The following is a 24857-nucleotide window of genomic DNA, read 5'->3' as shown; positions in this document are numbered from 1 at the left end:
CACCTCTATTTTCCACCATGATTTGCAAATTCTTTAAAAATCAAACAATGTGATTTTCTGTTTTATGGTGACCAAATACTTATTTTCCACCATGATTTGCAAATTCTTTAAAAATCAAACAATGTGATTTTCTGTTTTTTTTCCCACATTCTGTCTCTCATGCTTGAGGTTTACCCATTGTTGACAATTACAGGCCTCTCTAATCTTTTCAAGTAGGACAACTTGCACAATTGGTGGTTGACTAAATACTTATTTGCCTCACTGTAAGTTGTCCTTTTGACCTCTCTGTCCTAATTTGCCCCTTGGCTGGCGGCGTTTATGCAATGGCAGGCTCTTTCAGAGAGACTCAAGAAACATTCAAAGAACCTGTCAGGCCGCATTTTAAGATTCATTTCATATTTGGTGAATGGGATCCTCAGCCCTATGTTTTTATTCTGTACCTAATAATTTTATATAAGGCAGTGTTAACTCTTTGATTACTAACACAAAATTGGGGCTGACACTAGTCGCTGAAACACTCCTGGAACTTAAGGTGAGCGACACGAAAGATAGCAGTTTAATGTGGAAAAAGATAGTCACACATGTGAGAATTACTGCACATGATTTACAAAAAGAAACATGACCCTAAAAAGGTTATGTGGATTAAACAAGATAAAACGGTGGGGGTTAGGGCTAGGAGAAGATTAAGGGAGGGACTAAAGGGTGCATTTCATTAAAAAGGGTGCTACCTAGCAACATGGCTATGCCACTGTTGCTAGGATGCAGCTGTTGAGAAAGACAAAGCCCTCTCAAACCACCCAGACAGGGGGGCGTGTGTTCAGTCTGTGTACTAGTAGAGAGGAGGGGCTCTCAGTGTGTCATACTTAAATATCGCACCGCGTGGGACAGCAACATTTCATGTTGAAATACTGGAAAGAAAAATTAATATTGGAAATTAAATGTTTGGAAAATTTACCTTTGATTACACTTTTATGGTTAAATACACTGAATCAGCAGAATAATATATATAACCATAATCAAGATTAGGCTCCAGCACCCCACAACTCTAAAGAGGAGAAGCGGTGTGGATGAATGAATGAATAATCAAGATTAAGCACCAATCTCCCGCGATCTTAAACAGGATAAGTGGTTTTGAAACTGAATGAATAATCAAGATTAAATCCCGGTGTCTGAGCTGCTAAAGTTCCTTTCTTACAACCAATGAAACAAAACAACACTGAGCAGCATTGTGCCATGCAGAGCAGTTGCATCTTTCAAACTTGAGCGGGACCCCCTCCCACCCGGCTCAATTTAAACGGTTTGTAGCAAGACGCTTTGCGCTTATGAGCTCTGATGTTGGCGGTTGAGATTGGGGGGGCTAGGGGATGCTCCTAGGGTGACGCAGGGACAGACGGGTAATGTCTGGTGTTGCTTTGAAGCAATTCAGATATAACACTGTGATGCTGGGATTTCCCACCTCACACGAACTCGCCACAGTCATTTAAATAAGTAAAGCAAAAACGCATAATCAGAAAGTTGCCCCATTCCTGATTTTTTTTTTTTTTTTTTTAAGTAAACAAAAAGTATTTTTTTAAATGAATGTTCGTATTATTAAGGGAGAAAAAAACTAAATCTACATGGCCCTGGATGAAAAAGTGATTCAACTCAAAATCTAATAACTTATTCGGTCACCTATACTAGCAACGATTGTAATATCAAGTGTTTGCGGTAACTTGTAACGAGTCTCTTACAGCAATTTTTTTTGCCCACTCATTGCAGAATCATTATAATTCAGCCACATTGGGAGGGGGGGGGGGGGGGGGTTGGTTCCAGCATAAAGCACGTTTTTCAGGTAATGCCACGGCAGCTCAATAGGATTCAGGTCAGGACTTTGACTAGGCCACTCCAAAGTCTTCATTTTGCTTTTCCTTGCCTCTTCAGAGTCGGACAGAGGTGTATTTTGGATCATTTTCTTGCTGGAGAAGCCAAATTAATTTTAATTTAAAGTCACAAACAAATGCCTGAATATTCTAGTTTGAGGGGGAGGGGCAGAATTCATGGTTCTGTGTTTATCACAGCAAGTCTTCCTGGTCCTAAAGTTGCAAAATAGCCCTTTATTGGAGGAGTCGTCTTGGCGCTCTTGGGGTAATTTTAGTCAACCGGCAACTCATTCACAACTGTTCTTTGTTTTTGCCATTTGCGTATGATGGCTCTCACAGCAGTTCTTTAGAAATGGCTTTATAGACTTCTCCACGCTGACAGATCTATCTCATCTCCAACTATGAGGCGCACCTACCTAGAAGCCACACTTATCAAATTCAAAACTGTATTTGCTCATATTTAAACCGCACTGGATTATCAACCCAAATTGTATTATGATGTATTTACACTAGAAGACGTGCAGCTCATCAGCCTGCAAAAATCCATAAATAAGCAACAGTGAAAAATAAACCAAAGGGTTTAAATCAGGGGGGAAATCGTGGCTTAAACTCAGAAACTTACAGTATTTTTTTCACATTTATTCATGAATGCCTTTGCATTCGGTATGATGTCTAATCTTTGAAGAGCTTTTGGTCTACTTAACCTTGTCAGGCAGGTGCTAATAGATGGGTCACTCAGGTATGATAAACTCCAGCGCCATGTACAGTAGGTTTGTTTTTTTTTCCTCCACTAGTTGAAAAAAAAAAAAAAAACATTGAAAAGCTCATTTTGTGTTTACGTGTGTTGTGTTTGATTAATATTGAAATTGTTTGTGAATAAGGAACATAATTGAATCACGCAAATAAAAATTTAAATCAAGAATAGACCAAAGATGTTTTCACACTTCCAAATATACTTCCAAAAGAATAGGTTAAAGTTGTCAGAATGCAGAATTATGCAACACGTACATTAAGGCTTGCGTCTGCCAAAATTGGATAGTACTGTTTGAAAAGTGTGAGAACTGCGAGTCCCCACAAAAATCTAATATAGGTATTGAAAATTGGCAGTCTGACCTATAGCATAAACCCAATCCAAGTCACCATGTTAATGTGCCACTGTTCACCACTTAGACTGTCAACTTCGCATTATCTTATTACGTCACATCACCATAGCTCCACTAACTCTCTCTCAAACTTGTATCTTGACGGCCGGCATGCATCAAGCAAATACTCACTTATCGGCTCCTCGCTGCCACATCAAACAGTGATGAAAGAAACGGCCAACCCAGTTTCTACATGTTTGGAGGCTTAAACAGCAGTGTGCTGGTGAAAGTGAAGAACTCCAAACAGGACCGTTGCAGATCTGCGTTTCTCCTATGAGAGCACCTTGGACAGTGAGAAGCAGAACAGATGGAGGAACAATGTCAGCCATTCCCTTGTTGAGAGCGCCAGTGTCTCCGCCAATCACAATGAAGTGCAGAGACAACGGCAGGAGGAGTCAGAGCTGTGCAACACCCGGTTTCCCCAAGGCACGCGTAGTCAATGCATGCACAGTACACACACACACCCACACATTTGAATGAGTGTCCCCTGTGTGGCCGATGAATCAACGAAGGGCGGGAGGCCGCACAATAGAAGAACACAATGGGAGGCTGGCGAGGGCAGCTGTAGGGTGAGGTTTGGTGCTATTAGAGCCCAGGGTGGTAGTGGCGAACACCTGGCTACAGAGCGCCCCACTCACTCTGTCCTCTTTGTTTGGGGTTAGAATAAGGGTGGGGGTGGGTTGCAGGTCAAGCAGAAACAGACTAGTGTGGCCTATGCAGAATGCCAGAGTAAAGAGGAGAGTGTGCCTCAGCTCATAGGGAGAAAAGGCTGTGTGCATGTGTATAAAGGGGAGGGGGGGGGGGGTCCATGGACATCACAAAGTTTTATGTGAAGAGGCAGCCTCCTCCTTATTGTGGTGGCACACTTCAGGCAGATGAATCGGAAACACATATTCTGCTTTTTTGTTTGGTGACTAACAGGATTAAATGGCACATGTTATGAAGGAACAACCTTTAAAGTGCCTGTGACACGAAAAAGCATGTTTATTTCATAATACACGCGGTATTTTATGCTCCTGAATGATATGGACTGCTTGGATGTGTGTGGAGGCGATCGCTATATTTATTTAGTTTTTTGAATCCCGCGCCAGGAAAATGAGTGACTTCCGGCTTCGGTCTTGCATTGAGGAGGAGGGCGCTGTGACGTGTACGGTAGAAGACGTCCTCTTCACGCTACAGTGTACTGTTGTGTATGAGGACGAATGATTCAGCTGATTTTGCGGATTAATACGTTTATTTTTCGCATCACGCCAGCCAAACGGCTGCAGAAAAATCATTCTGTATGAGGGAGAGGCTTATGCGCCTTTTTGGAGTTTCAAAAGGTTCCCATTCACCGTGGATATTTACTGTGGGACCATTGGACTTACGAGGAAGTGAGTAAACATCTTGTTTTGTATTATGTCAAATAAGAATACAGCGATTACAAAGTAAACACTACAAACTTCCTTTAAATGAAGGACTACTTACGTTTGATCATTGATAGGCATGTAAAAAGCTGTCCTAATGGTCATTAGCAGCAGCCCGTTAGCTGCACAACAACTCCAGCCACCCTCCTCCAGGGAACGAACTGTAAATTGCTCTCCGCCGGGCGGTTTGCCGATCCGCAACAACAATAGACAACCGGGTCGTCATGTCAAATAATCCAGGATAGTTATGTGTGATTTTCCGCTTTGAAGACTTTGAAACATCACTCGGTTCGGGTTAGCATGTCGGCTAGCTGTCACGCCTTCTGGTTTGTTTACATTCTCCGAAGCCGGGGAAGGGAAATGACATATGTCCGATTTAGGTGTCATAAAATATAGTTCGGGAGGTGCGACAGTAAAGGTGAAGTCGACAGTTTTGACCATTATGGAGTAATTTTGCCATGTCGTCCTGAATAAATGCATTTTTATTATTTCATATTCCATTCAGCACAAGACTGTTATTTGTCATGACCATGCCATTTATTTAGCAATTGGGGAAAATACTTGGATAAAAAGAATATCCTGTAAAAATATTGAAGTAAAGAGACAGAAACAATGACATTTTGCCGCTCTCTTCGTCGCGTTTTCCTCATTGTGAATAGTTCCCCCTCGACGGGCTGACTGGTCCTTCTCAAGCCATTTATATAGCTATTGGGGAAAAATACTTGGATAAAAAGAATATCCTGTAAAAATATTGAAGTAAAGAGACAGAAACAATGACATTTTGCTGCTCTCTTCGTCGCGTTTTCCCCGTTCTGAATAGTTCTCCCTCGACGGGCTGACTGGTCCTTCTCAAGCCATTTATATTGCTATTGGGGAAAAATACTTGGATAAAAAGAATATCCTGTAAAAATATTGGAGTAGAGAGACTGAAACAATGACATTTGGCGGCTTTCTTCGTCGCGTTTTCCTCGTTCTGAATAATTCCCCCTCAATGGGCTGAATAGTAAAATCGATGAGACCAGTCTACCGCTGACGTCATCCACCTGTTGGGGACGCTAAAGCCCTATAATGGTAGGCGTGGCTAACTGGCAGATTAAAAGGCTAATTTCTCGTCATCTGTGCTTTGCTAAATTGTTGTATATAGTCGAATCGTCTCAAAATATGACTCTAATTCACATAATAATGCCATTTAAGACTTTTTTTCTCGTGTCGTATGCTCTTTAAATTGCTTGGATACGAATAGTTGGTTCTTTGGACTACCTGATCTTTTGTATTTATGGAAAAAAAGGTCTGGAAGCAAACTATTTGGATTATTGTAGAACTATGACATCACAGTTCCTAATTTAAATAACTGCGTTTTTGCGATTGAGTTGAGCAACATAAAGTTGAGCAGAGCCATTGTACATGGCTCTGCTCAGCCATGTACAATCTCCCATGTTCACAGACTAATGATAATGCAATTTCTAATACAGTATTACTTTTGCCAAATGTTAGTTTCTGGCTCTGTGGTCTATTTTTTCCCACTTTGCCTTGCTGCATTTTAACATCGCTCAATAAAAGACAACAAATACTTTTTAATATTTATAACGGATCCCGCAACCCTAGGCCCTTTTATCATCATCAATTCAAATTACAAAGAGCCCTTTGCCCATTGTCAAGGATTTAACCTACTGAGAAAAAAAACAGCAAATGATCAGCCTGAATATTATTGCCAAACGGATAACAAGAGGTCAGTGGAAACATTCTAGAAATACCTATTCATCTTACCCAAATCTGTAGACCTAAAGTTGCGTACAAATGACTAATGCCTAAACCATTGAAAATGTAAAAATTTTAGAGGTGACGTCATAAAATGTGTCACTTTGGAAGTTTAATGTCTGCACAACAAGAAGCAGCTGTTGACCAGAGTGTGCACCTCCCTGCTTGGACCTGGACCTCAAAGACAGTTGATCATGATCAGGCACACACACCATGTGTCCCAACACACAGGTTTGTGTCTATTACTTTTGTACTGTCGTTGTAAAATAATGACATTTTTCCTCAAAATATGGAGGAAAGTCACTGTACACACAACTAATTCACTTTAGGCCTGCAGCCCAGGGGTCGCGTTAACCGAATATTTTCCGTCGTTGACCGGTTTTTTAAAACGGTGACGGAAAAAACTGAAGTCCATCCGTCATTTTGAGAGGTTGCAATTCACACCCCAGACCACAGGGTGGCGAGTGAGCATATTAATTAGCTATTGTCTCTCTTGATGCATGACGTCGTTGGCCTTACTCGGAAAAATGTCAAGGCAACTAAGTGTTTGCCTGGCACGGCCAGACTGTTCTCCCTGTATTTTTCAAACACTGAGAGAAAAGTCTGGGACACAGCCTCTCGAGTAGCTACAAAATCAATCGACAAATCAGATTTGTTTATTTGCGTGACGTGTTCTTCACGAGCAACGTCACTCTTGCGCGCCGAAAGTCGTCTCTACAACAACACGGATGGCGGGAGAGCCGAGAATATGTTCCAATCCGCGGTAAATTCAGTTTTAAATGAGCTAAAACACATCGACACGAGACATTGACAACAGTCTGTCTCGCGCTAGCCATGTTGAATAAACTCCGTTCTCCTCGTATGTTTACTTCCGCGCGCAAGTCCCTCGTCCTGCCCTCGTCGCTTTGCTAACGGCACGTCTGCCCGTCGCTGATTGGTGCACTCCGCTGTCTGTTTGCCTCTTGTTAAGCTTGTTCGGACAGAATATTAATTAAAAATGAATGAAAACTAAATACTATTGAATATGTCATTATTATCATTTTAAAAATGTAAGTGACGGGTAAAAATAGATTATGACCGGATTTTTATGACACTGTCAGTCAAAATGACAGTCAACGAAAAAGTCTAGCGCAACCTCTGCTGCAGCCATCAATTATTTTAGTCGTCGATTATTGGATGAACTAGTTAGTTCGAATAATCGAGTAATCGGATAAGTAACATAGAAAATGAAAAAAACGGAGCTGAGCCTCAAATGGTATGAAAAAATAAATGAGGATCTAAGTACAACAAAAGAACAATTGGCTAACTTATATAGCTTATATAGCAAAAGTCCTCTATCTTAAATGCTATAAAATGCTTTTTTTTTTTTTTTTACAATGCTCTTAACAAATGGTTCAAACACATATTCGCACAAAAAAACTGCTAAATATACCATTAAACTAAATTACAAATGCATTAAAAAAAACATTAGCTCAAACAAAAACTTAGTTTATGTTGGTATTAACAGGGTGCAGCTGGATTCAGCCATGTGAAATGAGTTATATTCACTGTTGCCACTAGAGGGCAGTGTATCCACCCAAATCAATAAAACTAAATGCAAACACTTTCAAAACAAACAATTACAATGCCACATTAATTAAACGAAAACTCGAAGCAGCAAAATTTAATTAGAATCTTTTTTCTAATCAAATTACTGGAGTTAATCAATTAGTCCGTCGCAGCACTAATTCACTTATTTGAATTGTTCAAGGATTGGCCCCCTGTAATTCTAATTATTAAACAATTACCTTACATGCTGTTACTCTGAGAAGATCATAGCAATGAAATAGGGAAGAGGTCAACGGTTTCTCAGAGAAAATCGTCATATAACTGTCACTCAAGCTTTCTTTAAGAAATCTGGTTTCTGATTTCACGCAATCCCCTTTAAATAAAAATAAAAAGCACTGACATCTTAGAACTTTGTTTTTTGTTTTCCTAAAGTATTTTTCACCAAAGCCACAGAAGACACAATGTTAATTAAAACTACGATCTCCTCTGACATGCTTTTTTTTTTTGGTATTTGATGTCTTAGTGCCAATAATTCGCGTCAACCGGTGTAAATGACAAAACAGTTTGGAAAAAGTTGTTCCTATAGATGAAAGTTGTCAGAAAATCAGGACCTATTTTAAAGAATTTATATTTTTTTCCCTCAAAGGCTGTCCTTCAAAACATGTTTAACATGTCCTATTGTCAGTGTTGTCATGTTACTGTAATCTGATTACTTTCTTTCAGTAACGAGTAATCTAACACATTCATTTTTCCAAATTAGTAATCTGGCTAAAATTAGTTTCGTTAGTGTGTTCATATTTTGTTATTGCCTCATAATGCATGTAGACTTAAAGAGCATATGACACGAGAAAAAAAGTCTTAAATGGCATTATTATGTGAATTAGAATCATATTTTGAGACGATTCGACTATATACAACAATTTAGACAAGCACAGATTGACTAGAAATTAGTCTTTTAATCTGCCGGTTAGCCACGCCTACCATTATAGGGCTTTAGCGTCCCCAACAGGTGGATGACGTCAGCGGTAGACTGGGCTCATCGGTTTTACTATTCAGCCCATTGAGGGGGAATTATTCAGAACGAGGAAAACGCGACGAAGAGAGCCGCAAAATGTCATTGTTTCAGTCTCTCTACTCCAATATTTTTACAGGATATTCTTTTTATCCAAGTATTTTTCCCCAATAGCTATATAAATGGCTTGAGAAGGACCAGTCGGACCAGTCAGCCCGTCGAGGGGGAACTATTCACAACGAGGAAAACGCGACGAAGAGAGCGGCAAAATGTCATTGTTTCTGTCGCTTTACTTCAATATTTTTACAGGATATTCTTTTTATCCAAGTACAGTGGTACCTCTACATACGAAGTTAATCTGTTCCAGGACCTTGTTTGTAAGTCGAAATGGTCGTATGTCGAGCAGGATTTTCCCATAGGAATACATTATAATTCCATTAATTCGTTCCATAGCCCAAAAACCTGCACTAAATCCTTAAAAAATACTGCTGGTACTATTACAAATGGCAATTACACATAGCAAAACAAATAAATTATAAATCAAAATCGTAATAATAATAATAATAATAATAATAATTCCTGTATTAATGTAACGAATCGGGTTCTAATGTGGCGGACGTTTTTTGCTGACCCTGAACGCACCGCGGAGCTGACGTGCCAGAGAGACCGGTGAGCTTGAGTTTCACTTTCACTTTGAATGCTTTCTTGAGAACACCGTCAGTTGCGGCAGACAGAAGGTGTTTTTGTTTTGAATAAGTTGTGAAATAAATGATAAAAACGTGGCGAAGTTGGCGATTTCTCTGGAGATGTTACCACAATAAGAATTGTCAGCTTAACTTATAAAGACTGGCGAACGATGGTCGGAGGAGGACCGTGGAGATGTATTGTTGAGCCATTTCACGGATGCCCACCCTACGCTCATATTTTTCTGTCATTTGCATCTTCATTTAGAAGGTAAGCGTCAACTTTTTCCTTGTTTCACCATCTGTACCAACCTTTTCTGAAACCAGTGTTGATTTGTCACACAAGAAAATCCGCCGTGCATTCGTCTGCGGTGCTGCCGTTGTCGTCGTATTTCGAGCATCTCGTCGGATGTAGAAACAAATGGCGAGTCAAATTTTACGTCGGATGTCGAAAAGTTCGTGTGTCGAAGCGATCGTATGTAGAGGTATCACTGTATTTTCCCCAATTGCTAAATAAATGGCACGTTCATGACAAATAACAGTCTTGTGCTGAATGGAATATAAAATAATAAAGATGCATTTATTCAGGACGACATGGCAAAATTACTCCATAATGGTCAAAAATGTCGACTTCACCTTTACTGTCGCACCTCCCGAACGATATTTTATGACACCTAAATCGGACATATGTCATTTCCCTTCCCCGGCTTCGGAGAATGTAAACAAACCAGAAGCCGTGACAGCTAGGCGACATGCTAACCCGAACCGAGTGATGTTTCAAAGTCTTCGAAGTGGAAAATCACGCATAACTATCCTGGATTATTTGACATGACGACCCGGTTGTCGATTGTCTTAGTGGATCGGCAAACCGCCCGGCGGAGAGCAATTTACAGTTTGTTCCCCGGAGGAGGGTGGCTGGATTTGTTGTGCAGCTAACGTGCTGCTGCTAATGAGCATTAGGAGAGCTTTTTACATGCCTATCAATGATCAAACATAAGTAGTCCTTCATTTAAAGGAAGTTTGTAGTGTTTATTTTGTAATCGCTGTATTCGTATTTGACATAATACAAAACAAGATGTTTACTCACTCCCTCGTCAGTCCAATGGTCCCACAGTAAATATCCACGGTGAATGGGAACCTTTTGAAACTCCAAAAAGGCGCATACGCCTCCCTCATACAGAATGATTTTTCTGCAGCCGTTTGGCTGGCGTGATGCGAAAAATAAACGTATTAATCCGCAAAATCAGCTGAATCCTTCGTCCTCATACACAACAGTACACTGTAGCGTGAAGAAGACGTCTTCTACCGTACACGTCACAGCGCCCTCCTCCTCAATGCAAGACCGAAGCCGGAAGTCACTCATTTTCATGGCGCGGAATTAAAAAAACTAAATAAAAATAGCGATCGCTTCCACACACATCCAAGCGGCCCATATCATTCAGGGGCATAAAATACCGCGTGTATTATGAAATAAACATGCTTTTTCGTGTCACAGGCACTTTAAGAATACTGTAGTCATGTATGTAGCATTTTGAATCGAAAATGTGACAAAGGTTCGCACTAAGTCTTTGTTTCCATGGTAAACGCCACTCACAGTTACTTCCCGTTTTGATCTCGAGTCACACGCGCTAAGTGTTTTGGGACTGAGAAAGGCGTGTGCCAGTGAGGGTTCACACTCGAGCCGAGTGCAGCCACCTGTTGAGATGTGCGAGGGAATGTTGATCTGTGTGCGTACATGAGCGCCATACTTCTGGGTTGTTCGCGCGCCTGCCCCACCTTTGTGTTTATTGCACAGTGCAGTCATAGCATTGTGCAGTCAATTTGGATTTTTTTACATTGGTACTGATATGCTGTCAACCCTAACCTCTAAACCCTAATCCGAAATTCCGAATTTTTGACATTAAGCTTAATCTTCGAGTTAGTGGGATTTAATTAGTCGTTGGACTTGATTTCAACAAATTCCATGCAGTTTGTCAGTAATTCGTTAGTTTCAGGGCTCCGGAGTGGCCTAGCTAGCCACTCAGAATGTAGCCTAGTCAACGGTGGTTGAAATCAACTCCATCGATTAATTAAACCTCCTCTAACTCGATGATTAAGCCTTATGTCAAAAATTCTGATCTTCCCCTTTAAATTCAATTATCTGAAAGTCAATTAGATGCGATGACATATTTCTGTTGTCATTCTTATGTTGAGGCGGCAAAGGGAGAAAAATAGGTGAAAAGTAATTGATAAATTACTTTTAAAGTAACTTAGTTACTTTGATAGTAAACTAATCAGTAAAGTAACTAGAACACTTTTTTGAGGCGTAATCAGACCCGGCTGCAGAAAAAAATTACAGGGGGGCATTACATTTTGGGGGGGGGGGGGGGGGGGGGGGGACACTTCTTCAACGTAAATTTAGCCTGAACAGTTGCGTTATTACCTTACATTACTACATCAGTACAGTGAAATATTATCTGTCACTGAAGTCACGAGTGGTATTTCATCGTCAAATCTATAAGACAAACGAAATAAAAACAATGGTGCAGTTCTGTGTGCATTTATTCAAGTAAAGTGCTTCAGCGTAAACATAACATATGCACTGATAAACATGAGCACCCAATGGCTGGCTACTCGGCCCGTCCTCCTTATCTGTGATTGGCTTCATTCGCTGCTCAGATTGGTTAAATTGAATGACGACAGATCAAAATAGGATGAATAGAGGGTTCGTCCTCTCCGTGTGTGTGTGTGTGTGTGTGTGTGTGTGTGTGTGTGTGTGTGTGTGTGTGTGTGTGTGTGTGTGTGTGTGTGTGTGTGTGTTTTTGTGGAAGATTTAAAAAAAAAGAAAATTACACAGTACGGTCTAATCGAGCTAGGGTGGGCACAGCAGTTCCTCAGGGCGGGCCCGGCCCCCTAATGCCCGCCCATGCCGCCGGGTCGGGGCATAATCAGTAATTAAATTACTTTTTCAAGTAATATGTGACAACACTGTCTATAGTAGAATCTTACATAGTGGGAAACCAAAGCCACATCATAGCAAGGTGACAACTGTGTTGTTGTAATACGGTACTTTCATAATACGCAAAACGATGATCAAAATAAGGCTTTACCCTATGCAAAGATTATTATTATTATTATTATCAAAGGAAACAAAGCCACGTGTTTCGCAATTAAATGTGGGATAATCAAGATATTTGTCACTCATTATTCTTAACATTTTGCTCCCTGTTGACCTACAGTTTTCAACAAGTACTTCTCATCATATCACATCAATTTCTGATTACCTGGAGGCTGGAGCCAATAAATCTTGTTTTTAAAAAGTTATCAAAATATGACATGAGAGCTACTTTTAAAAAGTGGTGGATGAAATACAAACTGCTGCGGGGGGGTGACGCTGACAGCTGCAGACACCTCAGTCTGTACTCCCACAGTACGTTGCTCAGATCGTCCGGTACACCAGCGGCCTCGCAGATGCTGCAAAGCAGCAGACAGACAGCACGGGGTTACTAAGAACAGCAAATAAAAGACAGGACCTCTGCACAATACATTTCTAACTCTTTTCACCGATGCAAAATCAGCCTGTTGAGAAGTCAAGGTGGTGCAGTCACTGGATGGCAACACCGTCACGACTTCTCTGCAGCTTTCCTAAACGGCAAATTCACGCCGCTAGGAGCACTGGGCTGAAATGGCAAAGGCTCACTTACTCGCTAGGTGGCCGCCACGGTGTCCTTCACCAATAGCCTTCATGTCAAAGCAGCAAAATGTTACTGTCACATTTTGGCGACGCACTAAACATCCGGCTGGCAATGGAGCGTGACCCAGCATTCGCGAAAAAATGTTAACCATAGTAAAGACAAGACCAGCAAAGTACATTTCAAAATAAAGCATTTTACGAATCGCTGAATGGGTTGAACGACTGTGTTAGAATATTTTTTTACAAACAGTACTTAATAGGAATTGACCAAGTTTCAATATTAAACACAATCAGTGGAATAAGCGTTATTTCGTTAACAGTAACGTCGTTTAGGGAATTTGTTTTTTCCAAAACCGGAAATGGAACTTGAACAAAGAGCGTGTGTATTGACAACCTATCAATCTTGGGCCCCATCCGGAAGTGGTTTGCCGTTTCATGATTATTATTATTATTATTATTTTAGATAATTCTTTTGGATGTGAATGCAATTTTTTGTTATTTTCAATAGTTAAGTTAAAATTTAATTTTAATTTTTAAGTTGGTTTTCAAAAAATGGGTACCACTTCGAGCACACCAGTGGTGTTAAACCCTCCCGACCTGAGCAGACCTGCTGAAGGACATGTATGGAGGTAGATTTGTGTCTTTATTATTCAATCAAAAAAATGTCGTTTCAATCAAAAAAAAAAAAGTTGCTTCAATCAAAATATATATTTTCAATCAAAGAAAAAGTAACTTCAATCACAAAAATATGTTTGAATGCAAAAATTAATTTGAAACAAAAAAAAATGTATTTCAAAACTATTTTTCTTTGATTGCATTTTTTTTATTTAAGTCATTTTTTTTTTTTTTAATTGAAGCAACTTTTTGATTGAAGTAATGTAGTTTTGCGTTTGGACTACATTTCGGCTAGGACATTTGTGTCCCTAATATTCAATCAAAAAATAAGTTGCTTCAAACAAAAATATATATTCAAAAGAAAGATCACTGCAATCAAAAATAAGAAAAAAAATTCAATCATAGAAAAAAAGTTTTTGAATGCGAAAAAATATTAGACTCCGAAATTCGCATTTGAATTGTTCAGTAATCAATTTATCATTTATTTTATCATTAATTTAATTTTTAATTGAAACTTTTTTTTTTGTTGAAGCAACTTTTTTTTTTGATTGAATGATAAAGAAACAAATCTACCTCAATAGACATGACGCGTTTGCGTCTCTAAACTTATACACTGAATTTATTTGCTATTGCCACTTCTGGGAGATGATTTATGAAACTTTACCCATCAAAATCAAATCATGAGGTTTGGCAAGCCCTCTTTGCTATTTTTAGCTCTTTGAAAATGGTTGACCAAACGCAACTTCAAAAAGGATAATTTAAAGTGCTCATTCCTCCTTAAAAACACTAACATTAGCATTAAAAAAATAACTGATAAAAACATAAAATATCCCCGAGCAAAAAATTGCATTTTTCTCCAGTTTGAGTAAAAATCAGTGTTGTTGTTTTTTTTTTTTTTTGCCCAGCAGAAAAAATGCAGGTCTGAAGGGGTTATAAGCGGGGGGCGGGGTGAGGGTGGGGGAATCATGAGCTTATTAGAGAAAAGAATCTTGTTTACTAAAGTCAAAAAACAATTTTCCTGAAGTACAATAGTGGAGAAAAACATAAAAGCCAGTATTTCCAATAAGTGGCCACCCTACATAGGGGCAGACACTTCAATGATTGTGGCACTACTTTATTCGACCAAATGAGAGTACCCCAGATTGCCCGCCCTTTATTGTGATGTCATTAATACTCATTATTCTTTACATGTACGTGGGTTTATCTGACTTAAAATGGCTGTGCTCATGAGCATTTTTTTGTCAATACATTACGCATATTGACTGTAAAAATTAGTCTAAATGACAAAGATCAACACCACAATGTAAATGTCGGTTTATTCAATGAAAAGGACCTTTTGGAAATAACAGTAATTCCCATAATACACACACAGGACATAAATTAAAGAGGCAAAGTAAAAATAAAAAATAAAAAAAAGGTGTGGCAGAAAAAAATGAAACCACACTGCTCATGGGACATTGAGCAGCTTGCAGAAGAATCAGTAACCTCTGGATTTGTCTTCGTGAGAGCAGTTTGTTATCCTGTACATGAAATTCTAACTGATAGTACAAAAAGGAATACAAAATACAAAAACCGTACGCTGCCCTCAAATTATCCATAAATACTCATATTGATGCACATTGGTTTGACAAAACAATGACTTCTGTAAACATTTTCCACATAATGTGTAAATTTCTATATATAAAAACACAGCAGTCGCAGTTATCTGAAAGGATCCCATGATAAAGACTAAAAACTAAGCCCAAGTTAAAAATATGCCACTTTTTTGCCATCATTCCGGCATCATTTTTCAACACCGCTGCTAGTCAGACCATGATTTTCCCACAAGATGGACAGTAAACTTTTTGCGGTAGAGGTGGAAAATGTAAACGTTTTCGTTCACAGAATGAGCTGCAGAATGTGGCTATTATGACATTAGGTGATAAATGACAGCAACTGTGTAATATTACACGAGATGGAAGGAAATGAAGAAAAAAAGACTTAAGATCAAAAATGTTAATTCAAGGTCCATTACTGTCTCTGGTCATTGGTTCCGACTAAAGCCTTCCTTCAACTTTTTTTTTTTGTTGCTTCATAGAACCAGGATTTTCAGCAGTTGTGTTCCACTAGAGACGTTACTTAAGGCAACCTGAACTCCACATGAGCTACAGTGGCACTCACATACTGTCAGATTTCATGCACACAAGCCTTCTTTTGTGGTTACTTGTACATCTGCTGACTCTGGAAATCTAATTCACAGTTTATCCTTTGCTTGAAAAGGAACAACGCAACAAATGGTGAATAAAAATTTGGGTCCGTGTATTTGCAATGTTGAAACCCCTGCTACTCACGTGCAGTAAACAAATAGAAAAATTACAGTGTATGAGAAGTCTGAGCTTTTGGGCAACGCTGGCCTAATGCAACTTGCTTGGCGGCATGCTTTAAAACTGTCAAAGTTGACAATCCTGTACCCTGTTGTTGTTACCAAGGTCCTTCAATGTATATTAAAAGAAGGCATAAAAGTGTTCAGTTTTCCACTGAATTGGTGGAGGAGCGTGTACCACCTGAACTAAAAACAGCAACAAAAAGTTGGATTGACTATTGGCATTTGTGTGGTTAATCCTCAGTTGTGCAAATACTCATTGTATTCTGCACTGACCTTGTGCACGCGCACAAGATGCGAGGTTGCTCAAGGACAGACGAAGATGCAGACATTCCACAAAGGTCAGAAGGGAGGAGACAGGTTTGCCTCAAGGGATTTTCGGTCTGAATATAGTTTACTAACACGCACACCCCCAAAATGCAACACCCGCCCACCACTGGCTATTAATGATGACCGACGTGTACGGGCGTCTTCATGGTCACAGTAGTCATCCGTTAGTCACCGCGGAGCCGACTTGCTATATCGACTACCAGCTCATGAGAGAAGTGCGTCCTAAAGTCATGAAGTACACTTGGCTGGCACCTCCAGCCCGCACAGAGGCAAAGAAGACCTGCGGAGCAAAGACATCAGTATGGATTTTTCTGTCGAGTCCTAGGTGAATAGTTTCGAGCAGACTCAGAACGGACCTTGTCATTCCTCTCACACAGGAACTTGAGTCTCTGTGCCCTTTTGTGCATAAATACGCCATCCAGGTGCCCAGTCTCCACTGATCGGATTTCGATGGCCTTTTCACCCCATCCCATGATCTGATTCGACCTAATGTAGGCTGCATTCAAGGAGAGATAAGAGAAGTCATTAATTCATGAAAAATACTATGGGTGGAACTTGAACCCGTCAACTACAAATAACTAATTACCGAAGATTTACAAGTTAAAAAAAACAAACAAAAAAAAACTCATCTTAATCGCGGGTCGTGTTCCAGTCATGGAAACTTTGTCGGTGCACAATTTTCCGGTTCACCGATTAACTGACGCACACATTCACTCAGCTGATGGCGACCGAAAGGAGAAATCAAATAAGCATATTTCCTATTAAAAAATAAAACTAATTAAAAAAAAAAAAAAAAAAAAAAAAGGTGGGCTTGTGGTAATTTACAGTGGGGCAAATAAGTATTTAGTCAACCACCAATTGTGCAAGTTCTCCTTCTTGAAAAGATTAGAGACGCCTGTAATTGTCAACATGGGTAAACCTCAAGCATGAGAGACAGAATGTGGGGAAAAAAAGAAAATCACATTGTTTGATTTTCAAATAATTTCCAAATTAGAGTGGAAAATAAATATTTGGTCACCTACAAACAAGCAAGATTTCTGGCTGTCAAAGAGGTCTAACTTCTTCTAACGAGGCTCCACTCGTTACCTGTATTAATGGCACCTGTTTTAACTCATTATCAGTATAAAAGACACCTGTCCACAACCTCACTCAGTCACACTCCAAACTCCACCATGGCCAAGACCAAAGAGCTGTCGAAGGACACCAGAGACAAAATTGTAGACCTGCACCAGGCTGGGAAGACTGAATCTGCAATAGGTAAAACGCTTGGTGTAAAGAAATCAACTGTGGGAGCAATTATTAGAAAATGGAAGACATACAAGACCACTGATAATCTCCCTCGGTCTGGGGCATAATGCAAGATCTGACCCTGTGGCGTCAAAATGATAACAAGAACGGTGAGCAAAAATCCCAGAACCATACGGGGGTACCTAGTGAATGACCTACAGAGAGCTGGGACCACAGTAACAAAGGCTACTATCAGTAACACAATGCGCTGCCAGGGACTCAAATCCTGCACTGCCAGACGTGTCCCCCTGCTGAAGCCAGTCAATGTCCAGGCCCCTCTGCGGTTCGCTAGAGAGCATTTGAATGATCCAGAAGAGGACTGGGAGAATGTGTTATGGTCAGATGAAACCAAAAGAGAACTTTTTGGTAGAAACACAGGTTCTCTTGTTTGGAGGAGAAAGAATACTGAATTGCATCCGAAGAACAACATACCCACTGTGAAGCATGGGGGTGGAAACATCATGCTTTGGGGCTGTTTTTCTGCAAAGGGACCAGGACCACTGATCTGTGTAAAGGAAAGAATGGGTGGGGCCATGTATCGAGCGATTTTGAGTGAAAATTTCCTTCCATCAGCAAGGGCATTGAAGACGAGACGTGGCTGGGTCTTTCAGCATCACAATGATCCCAAACACACAGCCAGGGCAACAAAGGAGTGGCTTCGTAAGAAGCATTTCAAGGTCCTGGAGTGGCCTAGCCAGTCTCCAGATCTCAACCCCATAGAAAATCTGGGGAGGGAGTTGAAAGTCTGTGTTGCCAAACGACAGCCCCAAAACATCACTGCTCTAGAGGAGATCTGCATGGAGGAATGGGCCAAAATACCAGCAACAGTGTGTGAAAAGCTTGTGAAGAGTTACAGAAAACATTTGGCCTCCGTTATTGCCAACAAAGGGTACATAACAAAGTATTGAGATGAACTTTTGGTATTGACCAAGTACTTATTTTCCACCATGATTTGCAAATAAATTCTTGAAAACTCAAACAATGTGATTTTCTGGGTTTTTCCCCCACATTCTGTCTCTCATGGTTGAGGTTTACCCATGTTGACTATTACAGGCCTCTCTAATATTTTCAAGTGGGAGAACTTGCACAATTAGTTGTTGAATAAATACTTATTTGCCCCACGGTATGTGCTAGTCTTTACAGAATTCACCCACAAACTACGGGCGGGCTGGCTTGTTGAAAAGGTTTGTCAAGTTAATTTATAGCCCTAACTCATCAAAAATCAGATCAGACATAGGAACGGTTAACTTCTGGAAATTAGAATGGCTACCTTATTACAAATTTTAAAATCTGGCCTTAAAACATTTTTACACACTGGCATTTAGCAAAGGCTATATCAAGACCTGTTTTACCACTGCTCTTCTTTCCCTGCTGGGAGACAGGAGAGGTGACCTGCTTGGAAGGTCTTTGAGAAGCAGATGAGAAAGAGCTGCTTTCCTGAGGGTGTTTTCCTGTAGCGCTTTGTCTTTATGGTTTTTGTGGAGGGGCTGCTGCATTAGTGTCCTCATGTAGCATCTTCTTAGGCGAGGTTCATACCGCAGGTCTTAATGCACAAATCAGATTTTTTCATATTTTTCCCCAACTCAAGTGAGGCATTAACTTGACGCTGTGAATGGGAGACGTCACATAGAATTGGACCATTTCAAACCAGATCTAGGTCACTTTTATATGTGGTTAAAATCCAGAATGTGGCTGCGGTCTGACATATCAAGTCTCCCAAATCGGAATTCATACAGCAATTATGTCAGCAGAGAGCGCGAGAGAGAGAAGCATGGAGGACGTCAGCAATGGAGCTGTGCATTAATGATAGCTCCTAGCTTTAACTCGGCTTTTAGGGAGGTGGGCTTGACCACAGTCATAAAAAACATAAAACGAAATAAAAAAGGGTAAGCCAGAGAATGCTTTTTTTTTTTTTTTTTTGCCAAATAAGCAATATTTCAATATTGTTTACATGGCCGAGAGTTGGGGCAAAACTAACTGAATGACTGTGTGTGCGTCATACAAGCACAGTGCGTGCATGCGTGCGTTCTATTGAACTGAATGCTTTGTCATATTTTGAGTGTCTGTGCCGACTTTGTTCCCTAATTGATGTCATTGAGTGTAACCAGGACATTATTCCACTGGCTGTCACTGTGAATCCCACAAATGTAGGGTATCAAGACCATTTTTTGTCTGCTCGTTCTGTACTTTCCAGTGCTTAAAAGTACGTATTTGAATGCTGTTTGGACAACCATGGATGGATATTGGATTCATTCTCTGGCCAATGATGTGATGCGGTTGTACAAACCAATTAGAACTGTTGGACCGTGCGGAGTAAATCAAGCCACAGTCATGTTAACCCACTTACCCACTGAAGTCGGCATTTCCCCCCACTGCAGCACCACGTCCTTGGTGATGCGTCCGTACGTGTTGACATATACACCCTCGTCCTCGTAGCAGACGAGCAGCTCTATTCCATCGGTGTTAGGCAGGATGATGATCGCGTGACACTGAATGCTGGTCTGGATCTAAAAGTGAATGATAGACAATTTAGGGAGGGCAAATCAAACAACGTAGGGGATGCTGATCTGAGCATTTCATTTACATGAGTGGGTAGGTAAATGTCATAGACTGCGCCTGAGTCCACATCCACAGCATGGAAGCCTGAGCAGGAGCCGTAAATGACCTTTAACCTCTGACCTTCCTCTACAGTCAAGTCCACCAGTAAAGGCTTATGCACCAAGTCGCCAAATGACTGAAAGCAAGTGAGGATCGCGTTATTACTCCGGCATCAAATACGGGATGACAAGAAACATCTGAATTGCCCGCTCACCTTGAAAGCCATGAACTTGTGGTACGGTTTAGGCGCCCAAGCGTAAACCTCCACAGAGTTCTTTAAGGCCAGCACCAAGAATTTAATCCTCTCATATTTTACTGGAACACAACGTCATCCAATTACAATGGGTAGACTACTTTTCGTGCCATCATCAACGAGGTCTACGTACCGACTTTGTAGTGGACGCAGCCTTCCAGGTCGCCCACATTAACCCAACCCTGCTTCTTCTCCACCTCCGGGTCATTATGCAGAATCTTGTTCCGCAGCCATGACAGGTAATAAACTCTCAGCTTGTTCTTTTTGCCTGGAAATGGAAGAGACACTCCACAAGTCAACCACCTGTCAATCCTTCTTAACAGTGGTTTTTCATGTGATGTCGCTATCCTAGATATCTACCAAAGCAAGTGCCTAATTGGCCCAAATATAAGACAGCCCTGATTATAACACGACCCCCTCTTTCTAAAGACTCAAGTTTGAAAAAAAGACTTTTTGAACACCAAATTAATTTTTATACAGAAAATAATTACAGTACATCTGAAACAAATAATTATAACAATATTTTATTCTGCCTCATTTAAATGTTCAAATATTAAGATTTGAATATGTAAACTAAAGTGCAATCACATTCGTAAATGAATGGCTTCTGGTTTTTGAAATGTAAATAAACCAATCTATAGTGATAAAACAACAAAATTGCAATAACTCCATTAACTATCAAAGTGAAGTCTAACTGTAGTCTTGAAACAAATCTGAATAAGGAAAAACATTGCAATAAAATAATGCAAACTGGTTAAACTAGTAGCCGAGATCTGTCATGACAGAACATCGCTTCAATGATATCTGGCGCCATCTAGCGTCGTGAATAGGGAGAGTAGCTGAGATCCGTCACAACAGAACATCGCTTCAATGATATCTGGCGTCATCTAGTGTCGTGAATGGGTATAATGTATAGACCGCGGATAAGACGACACCCTCTTTTTCAATCTTATTTCAATGCAAAAAACACTGTCTTATATTCGGGCCAATACGGTATATATACACGCAATGCGCTACACCTTTATGTCTTCTTGCAAAGTTCATCACTTACGACCCCCGGATCAGTCGGAAGAACTCCTATGCATTTGGGTGTACAAATTGGGAGGATAAATGTGAAAATCTCCCGTTTTATCGAATACGGACAAGGAAAGGCGTGAAGTGGCTTGCTGGAATCGGATGGGAAGCCTTTGTTCTAAATAAGGCGACAGGGTTATGTCGGGTCCGCTTTATATCAGCTTTGATATTCTCCTTCCCCAATGTTAAAATCCATCTTTGTGTACAAAGTGGTGTTTAGAGAATGACAGGAAGCAAAACTTTCCCTCAGGTTATGTGCAGTTTGGGACTGTTCATTTTATGTACATTGCTCTATATAATGTGCCTACATCATGTAAAGGTCCATGGAAGCCTCCTTTACGAATCCTGCCAAAAAGTACTTGTAGGCATTGGTGCTTTTGGACACTTTTACAGTTTGGTGGGTGTAATTACTCGTAGTATTTATAAGTAGGGTTGTTCCAATCATGTTTTTTTGCTCCCGATCCGATCCCGATCGTTTTAGTTTGAGTATCTGCCGATCCCGATATTTCCCGATCCGATTGCTTTTTTTTGGCTCCCGATTCAATTCCAATCATTCCCGAACATTTTTCCCGATCAAATACATTTTGGCAATGCATTAAGAAAAAAATGAATAAAACTCGGACGAATATATACATTCAACATACAGTACATAAGTACTGTGTTTATTATGACAATAAATCCTCAAGATCGCATTTACATTATTAACATTATTTCTGTGAGAGGGATCCACGGATAGAAAGACTTGTAATTCTTAAAGGACAAATGTGACTTTGTATATTGTGACTAAATATTGCCATCTATTGGATTTTTATGAGCTTTCAGTAAATGATAATTCAGCCATTTAACTTCTGCCCAAATGCATGATGGGAAGTGCAACCATGACTGTGCGTAATGGAACCAATTGATATATCTTCTCAGCGTTGGGAACTAAAATAGGGTGTTAAGAAAAAAATCAACTACTACCTTTCTTCTCCACTTCGCTTCCCAAGATATTTCTGATCGCTGAGAGAGGGATCGTAAGGCTTTGGCCATTTAAAAAAAGGCTTCAAAGACTGCCAAAATTCTCTCTACTCATTTTACATTGCCTTTTAGTTCTATGTATACGTAATACGGTGCCATTATACAGGAGATTGAACGCAACAATGCGTGAGTGGGTAGTGCAGCGCATGCGTAAATTGCGTTAAATATTTTAATGTTATTATCGCCGTTGATGCGATAAATTTGACAGCCCCACTTTAAGTCAAAACTAAAGACTCTGGATGAGTGTAAGACATTTTGTCTGTAACATTAAATCCAATTAGAAAACGATTTAATTAAAAAATAAATATATACAGTATATATATATTAGGGCTGTCAAAATTATCGCGTTAACGGGCGTTAATTAATTTTTTAAATTAACCACGTTAAAATATTTGACGCAATTAACGCAGATGTCCTGCTCAGACAGATTTAAATGACTGTTCAAAGAAAAGCTCACTTGTTGTTATGGAGTTTTGCCGCCCTCTGCTGGCGCTCGGGTGAATGACCATCTCGCATATTGCCTCAAACAGATTATACAATGAGGCCGTTTATGGGCATTAAGAATGAAGAGAATGCCACCGGCCGCTTGGGGGCAGCGCCGTTCCATACTCATGTTATTTCTTCAAAACGTGGGAGAATTAGTAGTTGTGAGACGTTTATGCTGTATTCACAATGCAACGCAAATTGCTATTTGTGCGCCACACATATTTCGGTAAGTTTTCTTTCTTTTAGTGGCAATTATGTGTCTCTTGTTGTATTTTGGGTAAGATATGTACAGATATATTTAATACAGTAAAGGCGAGTGGACACAGGCGTTCTTTGGACCGCGCCGTTTATTGGCAACTCCTTCACAACAAACATACAGTGGGGAGAACAAGTATTTGATATACTGCCAATGGGAAAACCCATTGGCAGTGTATCAAATCCCCAATGTAAGTATCGTTTAGTGAAAGCGCAACAAAAATAATATTCCTATCTCTCCAAAAAAAAAAAAAATTTCACAAAAAGAAAAGCACTTCAATCTATAGTAATGAGGCCCTATTCTTAAACAACAATGCAAAATGAACTGGCATTCCATATCAAAATAGCTAAGCAAAATACACGTAAAACTTTGGTCACTCTATTTTTATTATTGTTATTTTTATTCTTATTATTTTATTAACTCTACTTTTGATTGAAAATTTTACAAATTTTATTAAAAGGAAAACATGAAGAGGGGTTTTAATATAAAATTACTATAACTTGTAACTATAACATTTATCGTTTAAGAACTACAAGTCTTTCTATCCGTGGATCACTTTAACAGAAAGAATGTTAATGCCATTTGTGGATTTATTGTTACAATAAACAAATACAGTACTTATGTACAGTATGTTGTATGTATATATCCGTCCTGTGTCTTATCTTTCCATTCCAACAATAATTTACATAAAAATATGGCATATTTTAGAGATGGTTTGAATTGCGATTAATTGCGATTAATTACGATTAATTAATTTTTAAGCTGTAATTAACTCGATTAAAAATTTTAATCGTTTGACAGCCCTAATATATATATATATATATATATATATATTTATATTAAAAAAGGTATGTCCGATATTTTTTTGCCGATTCCGATACTTTGAAAATGACGTGATCGGACCCTGCCGATCAATCGGGACATCTCTATTTATAAGGTAATTATACTATGCCCGGGTATTCCAATTTCGGCACTTTACAAGCCAACAAAATGTCCTTCAAACACATTTTCAGCAAAAATACAGATCTGCTGAAGTAAACTGCTTGATGTTGGAAATTTACCACTGCCGATGCATGCCTGTTAACTCACCAGTATTGTCTGAAGACTCAAACTTTTTCCGCGAAGAATCATTCATTTGCACAGCATAGACTGCTGTGTTTGGGTGGTCACATGACGATGGTGACGTCGGTGAAAAATTAAAGGCACGAATTTAACTACGGGTCTACAAACCCATATGACTGCCGGAGGCAGACGCTTCATGAAATAGAACCTCTAAAACATACAATAGTTCAACGCAAGTACCTGAAATGGTAACTAAAACGTTGAGTCCTTCAAGGACATCCATCTGCTGGATACGCCGCCGGTTGATCAGTGGGTAGACTTTCCCCTGACCGCTTCGGTCCAGCAGCATCAGGCCGCTCTCAGTCCCCACTAGCAGGTTGACTCCTGTAGTTACAAATCTAACTTAGTGGCCCTCAATTGAAAGTGTACGGTG

At 39.8% G+C, this 24857-nt stretch overlaps 2 protein-coding genes across 16 annotated transcripts in view; both read right to left on the bottom strand.

Annotated features, from left to right (window-relative positions):
* Positions 1-13206, bottom strand: part of LOC130911150 (probable ribonuclease ZC3H12C) — a 29794-nt gene extending 16588 nt beyond the window's left edge. Inside the window, exons 1-3 of one of the 6 annotated variants that reach the window (XM_057828915.1) lie at positions 13092-13206; positions 12672-12861; positions 3134-3284 (exon numbers count right to left, since the gene is read on the bottom strand). The gene's annotated coding sequence lies outside the window, so the exon portion shown is untranslated. The other 5 variants (XM_057828924.1, XM_057828941.1, XM_057828950.1 and 2 more) reach the window with 5 other exon arrangements.
* A 1787-nt stretch (positions 13207-14993) lies between these two features.
* The window catches only part of LOC130907238 (mitogen-activated protein kinase kinase kinase kinase 4-like), a 35184-nt gene continuing 25320 nt past the window's right edge, over positions 14994-24857 (bottom strand). For 9 of the 10 annotated variants that reach the window (XM_057822087.1, XM_057822115.1, XM_057822098.1 and 6 more), the window contains 7 exons: positions 24665-24808; positions 20660-20794; positions 20488-20588; positions 20260-20409; positions 20023-20182; positions 16745-16884; positions 14994-16668 (listed from right to left, as the gene is read on the bottom strand). In XM_057822087.1, the coding sequence (XP_057678070.1) occupies positions 16585-16668; positions 16745-16884; positions 20023-20182; positions 20260-20409; positions 20488-20588; positions 20660-20794; positions 24665-24808 (914 nt within the window). In that variant the 3' untranslated portion in view covers positions 14994-16584. Of the gene's footprint in view, positions 16669-16744; positions 16885-18737; positions 19219-20022; positions 20183-20259; positions 20410-20487; positions 20589-20659; positions 20795-24664; positions 24809-24857 lie in introns of those variants that run through there. The other variant, XM_057822093.1, reaches the window with a different exon arrangement.

The sequence above is a fragment of the Corythoichthys intestinalis genome, chromosome 2 (genome assembly GCF_030265065.1).
Source record: "Corythoichthys intestinalis isolate RoL2023-P3 chromosome 2, ASM3026506v1, whole genome shotgun sequence".
In the NCBI taxonomy this organism is placed as follows: Eukaryota; Metazoa; Chordata; class Actinopteri; order Syngnathiformes; family Syngnathidae; genus Corythoichthys; species Corythoichthys intestinalis.
The sequence above is the reverse complement of the archived record's forward strand: the minus strand, read 5'-3'. Positions and strand labels throughout refer to the sequence as shown.